The sequence below is a fragment of the Cetorhinus maximus genome, chromosome 9, assembly GCF_964194155.1.
Source record: "Cetorhinus maximus chromosome 9, sCetMax3.hap1.1, whole genome shotgun sequence".
NCBI classification, from domain to species: Eukaryota; Metazoa; Chordata; class Chondrichthyes; order Lamniformes; family Cetorhinidae; genus Cetorhinus; species Cetorhinus maximus.
This window is the reverse complement of record NC_135887.1, coordinates 47,035,409-47,047,191: the sequence shown is the minus strand read 5'-3', so window position 1 is coordinate 47,047,191 and position 11,783 is coordinate 47,035,409. Positions and strand designations below refer to the sequence as shown.

Sequence of the window (11,783 nt, the reverse complement as noted above, 5' to 3'; positions counted from 1 at the left end):
CCCCTCCAAGCCACTCACCGTCCTGACTTGGAAATATATCGCCGTTCCTTCACTGTTTCTGGGTCAAAGTCATGGAACTCCCTCCCTAACAGCACTGTCCGTATACCTACACCATATGGACTGAAGTGGTTCAAGAAGGCAGCTCATCACCACCTTCACAAGGGCAATTAGGGATGGGCAATAAATGCTGGCCGAGCCAGTGACGCCCGCATCCAGTAAATGAATAAAAAAAGAACCAATTTCAAATGATTGGTTCAGGTTTTTTTAACAGTAGATTTATCTTATTGTTCACATTTAGTTTCTCTATTGAGTGCAAGATGTGTCCTAATCAGCTAAGAGAAATTTATTTAAAAGTGCCCAAAATAAGACTTGTTCCCAGCTGGTAAAACCCACCCAACCCGAATCCTGGCTTTCACACCTATTGCCAGCAATAACCTGGTTATTGTCACTATATGCATTTATACTGTATTTATCACTGTAGTTTCACATACAGTTGATGAATACAGTATAAAGTACCTTTCATATTCCAAACTCATGTCATGAGGCAGTGGGCTGGGAAGTGGGCTGTGAGCTAACCAGACTGGCTAGGTTTGGATCCAAGCCAGACAGGAGAAAATATATTGTGGTCACAGAGGACTGAAAAAACAACTTGTACTAGTACATCGTCTTCAAGGTATAAAATGTTCCAAACCACTTTAGATAGAAATGCAGTGACTGTGGGAGAGTTAAGATGACTAAGAGTAAGGTCAAATTAAGTTACTTTAAGGAGGTTTTTAAAGCATGGTGGTAGCATAGTTGGGAGTTCTAACGTGGTGGGATGCAGATTTGAGGTTACTATCAGATCAGCCATGATCTTATTAAATGGTGGAGCAGGCTTGAGGGGCCGAATAGCCTATTCCTGCTCCTTGTTCGTATGTTCGTATTTATACTGCATCTTTTACAGCCTCAGGACATTCCACAGTGTTTTATAGCCAATTAGGCACTCTGAAGTTTAGTCACTTTTGTAATGTAGGAAACATGGCAACCAATTTGTGCACCGTAAACTTCCATAAAAAAGCAGTGAAATAAGTGACCAGATGATTGGTTTCAGATTTGACTGAGGGATAAATAGTGGCCAGGATATTAGGCTTTCTCTTAATAGTGAGAGGGCAAATAGTGCCTCAGTTTAACCTCTCATCTACAAGACTGCACCTTTGGCAGTTTAGCATTCCCTCACTACTGCACAGCGCCAGCCTAGATGATATTCTCAAGTCTTTGGAGCAGGGCTTGAACCTGCAACCTTCTGACTTAAAGGCAAGTGTGCTATCACTGAGCAATAGCTGAACACTGCCACTGATAGAGGGAGGTCAGTCAGATAGGCCGAAGGGCATGGGATGTGGCTTGATGCTGAAGGAAGTTGCAAATATAGGGTCTGGCAAAACCAATGTACACCATATAGTAACAGAAATAGTAGTAGGCCATTTAGTCCCTTGAGCCTGGCCTATACATCATTTACCTGCCTTAGTTCCATATCCCTTGACACCCCTACCAAGCAAAAATATATGGATCTAGGCAACCACGAAGATTTTGAATAGAATGTGTTTGGGGCCGGGCAGTCAAAGAAAAAGCTGTATGTTATTGATAATATTGCAGTGGTTGCTTCCTGAGATGCACTGCAGCTTTAAGGTTCTTCCCAGGGCAGCACCGTACATGAAACGCGAGACGGTGAAGGGTTGATGGTGAGACTGCGACTGCGCGGTACACATCCAGCGGGTTAACACAGTATTATAGGAATCCCACTGCACACAAAACCGCGAATACAGCCGGAATCTGGTACCACCGTCGATGTGGGCACAGAGGAGGTGGGGCATTGCAAGATGAGCTGCAACCATTAGGAAGTAACTTTCTCCTTTTTAGTTTTTTTTTTGCAACATTAGCTTTTTACACTGCACAAGGCGAGAGTGATGGTGGTTATTTCAGGACACAAGGGAAGCGAACAGTCGGATGATACAATGTCGGGCTCCGATTCAAAAGACGGCGTTAGGAAGCCAGCTGCCAACCGACCTGCAAATACACTGACTGTGCAAGAGGTGAGGGCGATGCTGCATTGTAGAAGCGGTTGATCTAGCGGCGCCTGTGCGGACTCCACTAATCCGCATTCTTTTAGTGCTGAGGGGTCTCCAGTGAAATGCATCCCTCTGCAATTACACGTCTTCGTCCAGGATGGATCAGGCTCCACAGGTAGAAGACGTTTCACATAAACAGCAACCACCTCCGTGCTGTTGTTGAGATAAAGCCCGTCCCTTACTGGCCCAGTTATCTCTTCGTTCTTCTGTGTGAAAACAGTTGGGCGATGTTGCTTCACCATTGGATGTGCCGCCTCCCCCCCAACGTCAGTCTAGATTCTCATCAGCTCAGTTGACCCGAAATTGGTTTACTAAACAACTGTTATCCATGTGCAATTATTGTCATGTGGTGACTGTGAATGTTTTAAAAAAAACTGTTTAATATTTTTAACTTAGTTAAATTGTCCTTATCTCCGTTGATGAATGTGCCTTTGAACCAGTTGTGAATGTTACAATTATGAAATAGAATCGGTTTTTGGGCAGGGCAGACCACAGTTTCCAAAGAGAATACCCGGTGGAAGCACCAACTCCAATACCGAACTGATAAGGTTTTCACTTCGTCGTGTTAATGAGGATCATTAGCTATTAACTTTATGTATGGAAACTGTTAATACCATGACAGAAATTTGGTCATGCAACAGATTTTTTTAAAGAGTTTGTGCTTAGAATTTATAAAGTTTATAGGAAACATATGCTGCCACAATATATTATTTATCCAAAATAATTGATATTAAAAGAAGTGTGGAAATTGTAGGTGCCAGATTGTGATCTTCCAAAAGTTAGGATTCAGGAATTGTCTACTTGGATTTATAAATAGCCAATGTCACTCCATTAGTTAAGAAGGATAGGAGTGACAAAATAGGAAACTATAGGCCAATTGGTTGAATATCTGTTGTGGAGAAGTTACTAGAACCTGGTCTTAGGGACAGAGTGAACAAATAAACGAAAATGAACAGTTCAGAGAGTCAGTATGGAATTGTAATGGGAAAGTTATTTCCAACAGATCTAGTTGAGTTTTCTGGGAGGTAGCTAACAAGATAAGGGAGTATTTATAGCTATTGTTTATATGGACTTCCAGAAGGCAGTTGATATGCTTCCACATATGACCCTGTTAATACAAATGAGAGGGCATGGAATTGGAAGCAACCTCTTTACATGGGTGGGGAATTGTTTATGAGGTAGGAAATAAAATACAGGAATAGCGAGCATGTACTCAAATTGGCAGGATGTGACTAGAAGTGTTCAGCATGGATCTTTACATTGGACTTAGCTTTTCTCTATATCTATAAATGCCTTAGATGAAGGAATAGAGAGCTGTATATCCAAATTAGCTGGCAACACTAAGTTAGGTGGCACAGTAAATAGTACAATGGGATCAGAAAGTTGTAAAATGACATTGATAGATTAGGTGAGTTGGGACAACTGTGGTAAATGGAATTCCATGTAGGGAAGTGTGTAGTTGTGCACTTTGAACATAGGAAAGTAAATTAGAATATTTTCCAAATGGTGAGAAGCTAGGAACTGTGGAGGAGCAGAGAGATTTAGGGGTCCAAGTACAGAAATCTCTGAAAGCAAATGGACACATGCAAATAACAGTTAAAAAGGCAAATAAAATATTGGCCTTTACCTCAAAGGAGCTGGAATACAAAGGGATAAAAGTTAGGTTACAGCTGTTCAGAGTTCGAGTGAGACCTCATCTGGTGTACTGCATTCAGTTCTGAGCATGTACTTCAGGAAGGATGTATTGCTGTTGGAGGGCATCAGCGCAGACTCAAGAATTGTACTATTACTAAAAGTGTTAAATTATGAGGATAGGTTGTGCAGTATAAGGGTAAATGTAGGACTGGAAAACAATATCGCCCATAGTGTGATGTAAAAAGACTAATGACCTGAAACTGGAGTCAGTTGTGGACTGGACAGAGACGTGTGTGGAAGTAAGCATGGAGTTAGCTCATAGCTTGGGCTATACTCTGTATATATGTACATAGCTATGAGTTAACAATAAACTCTTAATGTTCAACCGTACAAAACTCAGAATCACTTTGTGAGACCTACTGAACATACAACATGGTGGCAGCTAATGGAAAAACCCAGAACATCAGAGAAGCTGGAGCAGAAGTTCAAAAGCTGAAAACTTAAAGGAGCAGCGTTCTGACCAGATTGAAACCACCTGAAATGAAGACGCAGAGGGAGATTGCGTGAAAGAAGCTCCATTGCAGAATTGGAAGCAGAAAGACTTAGAAAAAGCTCCACTGTGCAGCTGAGGATTCCACAAGATCTTGTGGAAGTCCATTGTAAATGCCCACAGAGTGCAGAGTCAAAGGGCCTAGCAGGGGTGAGCATGAAATTCAGTTCTATACAAGGACTAGTTTAAAAAGTGCTATAAAAATGTCAGAAAGGCCAGTTTCTGAAAGCACCACAGCTAGCCCAGGTTCAGAATCAGTGCCATACCACATGGCAGCTGAGCTCGTTGTAGAAAAAGAAGAAGCAGAAGGTTTAAAAACCTCAGTCGAAGCTGAGAATTGATTGTAAAATGTCCAAAAATCCCCCGATATCGCAGGGAACGCCCCAAATCATTGATTTAACAAATCGCTGCAAAAAACTAAAACCCAAAGAGTTCACCGCAGGACCCCACCAAAACGTAACAAGCACAGGAAGATTCTTTGAAAAAAACAGTTTCTGTGGCACCATCTTTAAAACCGGCACAGTATTCAAAGCTGTACTCACCTGAACTTTATAGCAACCATGGACAACAAATCAACATTACCAGACTAATTTGGACTGACCCAACAGCCAGACCAAACACAAAATTGGGGACTTGGATTGAAAAGATTCTTAAGATACATGATAGCTTCAGGATTAGATAAAAAGACAAGTGAATACACTACTTTTATTCAGTCAGTCCGATAGCTGATGATATTATTATGAGGCAAGGAATAATCAAATCTTCAGATAAATATGAAGTTCTAAAATCATTCGATACATATTTTAATCTCAGAAACAGCAACATTTTAGAGAGAGCGAAATTCAACAAACATGTCCAATAGCCTCAAGAACCGATTGACTCTTTTATATACAAATTATGCAGATTTGCTGAAGGCTGTGACTACAGTGATCTTGTCATAACTCATAAGGGACAGAATTGTTGTCAGATTGGCTGCCAATGTCCTTTCAGGCCAAGGAAGATCTGACTTTAGAAAAGGCCGTCCAAGTAGTCAGACAGCCTGAAATCCGCCAACAGCACCGATCCATTTTACATGGTGAAAGGAAGCCATGGTAAAGAACAATCTCAACTGTCCAGCTAGTAAAGCAACAAAGGGGCAAAGAGACTCCAGGCCAAGGAAGGCAATACCCAAGCCGGCCACAAGAGGATAGGTGACCATGACAGTGCTGTGGAGCCAAACGACCTCACAGACGAGAGCAATGTCCAGCAATCTCAGTGCAGTGTTTCAATGGCAACCGCCTGGGACACTTTGGAAAGCTGTGCAAAGCTAATACACCCAGGTGGGCAGAGGATCCCAAGACAATCCATGAAATTGAGGTAACACACCAGGAAGAGACCCAACCGTGCTTCTTGGGTGAGGTCAAGGATCCTGGATTCTCTTTTTGAAATGTGAACAACTTGGTAAATGGACACCTCACCAACTTCAAATTGGACACGGAAGCCAGTGTTGTGGTCCTCTCGGATAAGGAACTGTGACTGAGAGACCTCTGGTTATGAACGACAGACAAACCCACTCTACAGGCCTGGAGGAATCCGACTTCTGGTCATAGGCATGATCCTAGAACCACTAAGGTATGGCAACAAGCAGAAATTCAAAGTCATGTACGTCATGTAAAACCAATCTATTTCTCTTTTGAGCAGAGGTGCCTGTGTTGCCCTTAACCTTTTTAAAATGGCAGATGTTGTCAAGACAACCTCTGTCATCCACTACACAGAACTGCATGTTAGCAAGAGGCCCACCAGTAAAGAAACTCTCGACTGGGACTTCAGCTCTGAATTGTCTTCACCCTTCACAGAACCAGTTTGTCCAATTTCTTTTCAAGCCGTAGAACTCCCTCTTTGGTCAGGCCAGTCAAACCTTCAGACAATTACCATTGTACCTCGAGTGGAAGACACACAGGAAAATGACCAGCAACAGAAGAATGAGCCCCAACCCCAGGCACCAACGCTTGCTGTCACACTATCTGTAAATACCGCGACATAGATAATGCAACCTTCAGCCAACGCCCAAAGCTGCAAGACGATGCAAGGAACTAGCAACTCACCAGAGCACACCTCAGTCAGGCATGGAGATACATGAAAGAGCACAGGGTCATGATAAAAACCAAACTGCAAGGTGAACCCACTGATGAAACAGCATCCAACGACAGGGAGAGACACCATCAACTACAAAGATCATGGTGGATGATATGGAAAAAGAAAAACTGGGTTCGTACCACAAATGAACAGAGTGAACGCTCTCTCCAGAAAGAATGGGGACAAGATGGAGAGTTGACAAAGAAAAGCTCCACTCCAAGGAGTGTAAAGAGAGTATCAGAAGATGACAACCAAGTGCCAGAAACAGAGACTACAACTCAAACTCTGAATTGACAAAGGTTCCTCAAAAAGCAGAGCCTACCCCTCCTCCAAATGTGATCAGAACAAGATCGGCAAGAATTGTCAAGCCTCCAGACTGTCTGAATTTATAAAGTCAGAGACTTAAAAGGGAGCGGGGTACGAGGTGGGAGTGAAGGTGTAGCACGATTGTAATGTAAATACTTTGGGTAAAGACCTGCGGGGAGATGTTATAAGGGTATCTGGCATAGCAAGGATTAATGTGGGACGGGGAAACAGTACCGCCCACGGTTTGATGTAAAGAGACACATGACCTGAAACTAGAGTCAGTTATGGACTGGACAGACACCTGTGTAGAAGCAAGCATGGAGTTAGCGCATAGCTTGGGTTATGCCCTGTATATATGTGCATAGTTATATGTTATCAATAAACACTTAACATTCAACCATACAAGACTCAGAACATCTTTGTGAGACCTACTGGACATGCAACACACAATAGGTTACATAGTCTGGCATGTATTCCTTTGAATATAGAAGATTGTAAGTGATTTAATTGAGGTGTTTAAGATAATTAAAGGATCTGAAAAGGTGGATAGAAAGAAACTATTTCCTGTGGTAGGAGAGTCCAGAATAAAAGGGGTATAATTTCATATTAGAACTCGGCCTATTGCATGATGTCAGGATGCACTTTTGAATGCAAAGAACAGTGGGAATCTAGAACTCTCGCCCCCACAAAAAATTGTTGCGGCTAAGTCAATTAAAAATTTTAAAACCTAAGATTGAGAGATTTTTGTTAGGCAAGGATATAGAGCTAAGGTGGGTAGGTGGGTAGATTCAAATCTAATTAAATAGTGCAGGGGTGGCCAAACCACGGCTTGTGAGCCACATGCAGTTTTTTTACAGTACGGCTCATTCCTTGAGCTGTGAACCCATTACATCGTGCATTAGAAGGCAGTAAATAGTCAGGTGCAGCCTTGGCCATGAAGAGCTTCACAGAGGGAGGGAATCAGAGAGCAGGTGGCAGCACTCGGAGGAGGGAGGGACATGGGTTTCAAACAACATCAAGGTTTTGTTTCAGCTCATCTCGAATTTGCTCTGTTGCTCAGCGAGTGCCTGATTGATTCAGTCTCTACCCCAGTACCATCATGAGATTCCTTTTGTAGTTTCCCATTGGTCTGACATAGGGCCACATGACCCGATCAGCGCCATTTTGGAATGATCCCCCCTGGCTCCCTAACCCACCCTCTTGTTATTGACCGTCTGACTTGCAGCCTCTGTCTGGAAAGGGAGGAAACAGTTTAATACAGAGCAGAGGAATGTAATATCTACTGGATTGGGACACAGGTCTTCTGATTCAAATTTGTTGTTCAGCTGGTGGTTACAACCATTTTTTCAAGTATAATTAATCCTTTTTTTAAAAGCTCTGGACTGATTTTTCACATTGGAAGAGCAAGGCTGCCAAAGTCAGTTAAACAGTGAATAGTATGTCTGCAAAGTTTGTCCATGTCTTGCGGCTCTCAAATGTCTGAAGATTATCTTCTATTGATATTTTTTTCAACATCCTCGCCCTTGGTAAACACTGATACAAAATACTCATTAAGTATTCTAGCCTTGCACATATCAACCTCTTTATCCCTAATTGGCCCCATCCCACCTCTTACAACCCACTTACAATTTTCATGCTGGTAGATTTTTGGGTTCCTTTTGATGTTAACTGCCATTTATTCTCATATTCTCTCTTTGCCAGTCTTATTTTCCTCTTCACCACCCCCCTTAACTTATATTTGTTCTCACTTAAAGAATTTACCTGACATGCATCATACAGCCTCTTGTTCCACCATATTCTATAACTCCCTCAGCATGCAAAGGGTGCTGATTTTTTCCCCCTAGCTTTCACCATTGTTGGAATTTACCTAACCGGTACCTGAAGCATATTCTCCTTAAAGATCACCCATTGTTCTGTTACAGTTTTTCTTGTCAGTCTTTGGTTCCATTTTAGCTAGATCCCTTCTCACCCAATTGAAGTTAGCCCTCTTCTAATTTAAGAGTTCCACTTTAGAATGTTCCTTGCTCTTCTCCACCACTAGTCTAAAACTTATGAAATTATGATCATTCTTACTCATGTGTTCTCCTGCAGCCTCTTGGACCACCTCATTCCCCAGCACCAGATCCAGCAATGCCTCTTTCCCAGTTGGACCGAGAACACATTGGTCAAGGAAGTTCTCCTGAATGTCTTTCATAAATTCCTCCCTCTCCATTCCCTTCACTCAAATGTTACCCTAATCGATATTGGGTTAGCTAAAGTACCCCAATATCATCACTCTATAATCCTGAACATGTCTGTCATTTCCCTGCAGATTTGCTCCTCTATCCCTCGCTCTCACTATTTGAAGGCCGGAGTGGGGAACATTTTTCTTATCATGGGCCATTTACACATTGACAAAATCAGCTGCACACACAAATTCAACAGTGTGGGTGGAGCTTTAGTACATAAAACTGCATTGTCAACTTGCAGCCTGCTGATTTGAGCTCTTCCCACAGAACAGCAACCATAGTCAAAGATAATGTTTCTCAGCATTCCTGGTGTCATTCTTTTGTTTAAATTAGATGGCAAGTTTCCCAACCCAAAAGTCTAACACTGTCCCAAAGTTCACCCAGGACTTAATTGTTTTCACGTACCATCGTGGTCAGTTACAGAGACAAATGAGCAATCATACTGTCATAAAAACAAAAAACTACTGCGGATGCTGGAAATCCAAAACAAAAACAGAATTACCTGGAAAAACTCAGCAGGTCTGGCAGCATCGGCGGAGAAGAAAAGAGTTGACGTTTCGAGTCCTCATACTGTCATGATGAGTTTGTACAGATCTCAGTATAAATAGCATCTGAGACAACAACAAAAAAGTCATTTAGGCAATAGAAAGATCTAGTATTGTATTCAGACCCTACACAAAACATTCGAGCTCATTTTAATTGTTAGAAATCTTTCTGCAGGCCAGATGAAATTCAGCAATGGGCCAGATCTGGCCCACGGGCCGTAGGTTGCCCGCCCCTGGCCTATAGAATACTCCCAGTAGCGTGGTCATACCTTTCTTGTTTCTCAACTCAAACCAAATGGAGTTGTAATGACAAAGTATAGTTACACTGAGAGACTTCAAAGAGACTTTTAAAGGTACACTGAAAGGTAGCATGGTGGAAGGGTTTAAGGAGAGAGTTCTAGCGAGGTGCTATATGAGCACTTTGCTTTTGTTTTTACTGAGGAGGAAGATGATGCCCACGTCATAGTAAGGGGGTAGTTGAGATACTTAATGGACTAAAAATTGATGAGGAAGAGGTATTGGAAAGGTTGGCTCTACTTATATTTGATAAGTCACCAGAACTGGATAGGATGCATCAGAGGATGCTGAAGGAAGTAATGGTAAAAATTGTGGAACCACTGACCATAATCTCTCAATCCTCCTTAGGTACAGGATGGTGCCAGAGGACTGGAGAATTATAAATCTTACAACCTTGTTCACAAAAGGGTACAAAAAGATTGACCCAGCAACTACAAGCTAGTCAGTTTAACCTCAGTGGTGGGAAAGCATTTTAAAACAATAATCCAAGACAAAATTAACAGTCATGTAGTCAAGAGTAGATTAATTAAGGAAAACCAGCACAGATTTGTTAAAGGCAAATCATGCTTGACAAACTTGATTGAAGTTTTGATAAAGTAACAAAGTTGATGAGGGTATTATGGTTGATGTGTTGTATAGAGTCTTCTGAAAGGCATTTGATAGAGTGACATGTAGTAGGCTTGCCAGAATAATTGAAGACCATGGAATAAAAGGGACATTGACAGCATGGACACGAAATTGTCAGCACAAGAGGAAACCGAGAGCAGTGGTGAATTGTTTATTGGACTGGAAGAAAGTATACAGTGCGATTCCCCAGATGTTGTTATTAGGATCACGGCTTTTCTTGATCTATACTAATGACTTATATGTGGGTGTACAGGGCACAATTTCAAAATTTGCAGATGACACAAAATTCATTAGTATTGTGAACTCTGAAAAGGATACTGGTAGACTTCAAGAGGACATAGACAGGTTGGTGAATGGGTGGACTCTTGGCAGATGAAATCTAATGAAGAGAAGTGTGGGGGGATCCAATTTGGTAGGAAGAAAGAGGAGAGGCGATAGGAACTAAAGGATACAATTCTAAAGTAGGTGCAGGAACAGAAAGACCTGGCAGTATATGTGCACAAATTATTGAAGGTGGGAGGACAGGTTGAAAGAATGGTTAAAAAGGCATACAGAATCTGGGCCCATTGCCCAGTTAAAGGGCTGGCTGCTCTGCAGCCTCAGCAGTGCCACCGAGAGAGATGCCTATTACTGAGGCTGCAAGGAAACTTCCATTTTGAGGTACCCTCACAGGGGAGGAAGGCAAATCACTTTTCCACGGGGACCAGGCAGTCATGCCCCAGTGACTGGAGGGGCTAAGGAGCCTCCAGAATCGATGCCCCCCTACCGCATCCCCCCCCCCCCCCCCCCCCCCCCCCCCCCCTCCAGTAAGCCAGAAATGCCATCAGCCAGGGAAAAGGACCATCAGTTGGGTTTATAATTATTTAAGTTGGCCGTCCGCCTCCGAATGTGGGAGTGGAGGCGGGGGACCTCCCAGCCAAGCTGATGCCATTTCTGCCACTGATAAAATGATGTGGTAGTGGGACTGCATTGGACAGCCCTTCTGATGCAGCTCCCCACTAATTTATCTGTTGCCTGTCCTCCTAACCGCTACCCGGGAGTCAGTAAAATCCCAATCTCTGTGTCTGTCAGACTTTTTTTTGGTCATTCTTTTTCTATCTTTATGTAAGAAAAATGGCAAATCTTTGCTTATGGATAAATCCATACAGCCATACTGTGATCCAGCTTGAGTTGCTATGGCAGTGATTGTATTTCTGAAAGTTTTTCCTAGTAAATTTGAACATATTTCTAATTTTTTTTTAACTAAACATCATTTCTGGCTATTTTCCTTGAAAATCTCATTGGAGAATCCAATACAAACTGAGGCAGCTTATATCTTCACATTTTATTTGCTTTACTGTAAGAAAAATATGTTGATGAACAATATCTGAATTGT

The 11,783-nt window shown here is 42.3% G+C and overlaps 1 protein-coding gene across 3 annotated transcripts in view; it reads left to right on the top strand.

Moving 5' to 3' along the window:
- The first annotated feature begins 1,165 nt into the window (after window positions 1-1,165).
- The window catches only part of kctd7 (potassium channel tetramerization domain containing 7), a 49,706-nt gene continuing 39,088 nt past the window's right edge, over window positions 1,166-11,783 (top strand). For 2 of the 3 annotated variants that reach the window (XM_078548665.1, XM_078548664.1), the window contains exon 1: window positions 1,166-2,069. In XM_078548665.1, coding sequence (XP_078404791.1) covers window positions 1,944-2,069 — 126 coding nt within the window. In that variant the 5' untranslated portion in view covers window positions 1,166-1,943. Of the gene's footprint in view, window positions 2,221-11,783 lie in introns of all 3 variants that reach the window. The other variant, XM_078548667.1, reaches the window with a different exon arrangement.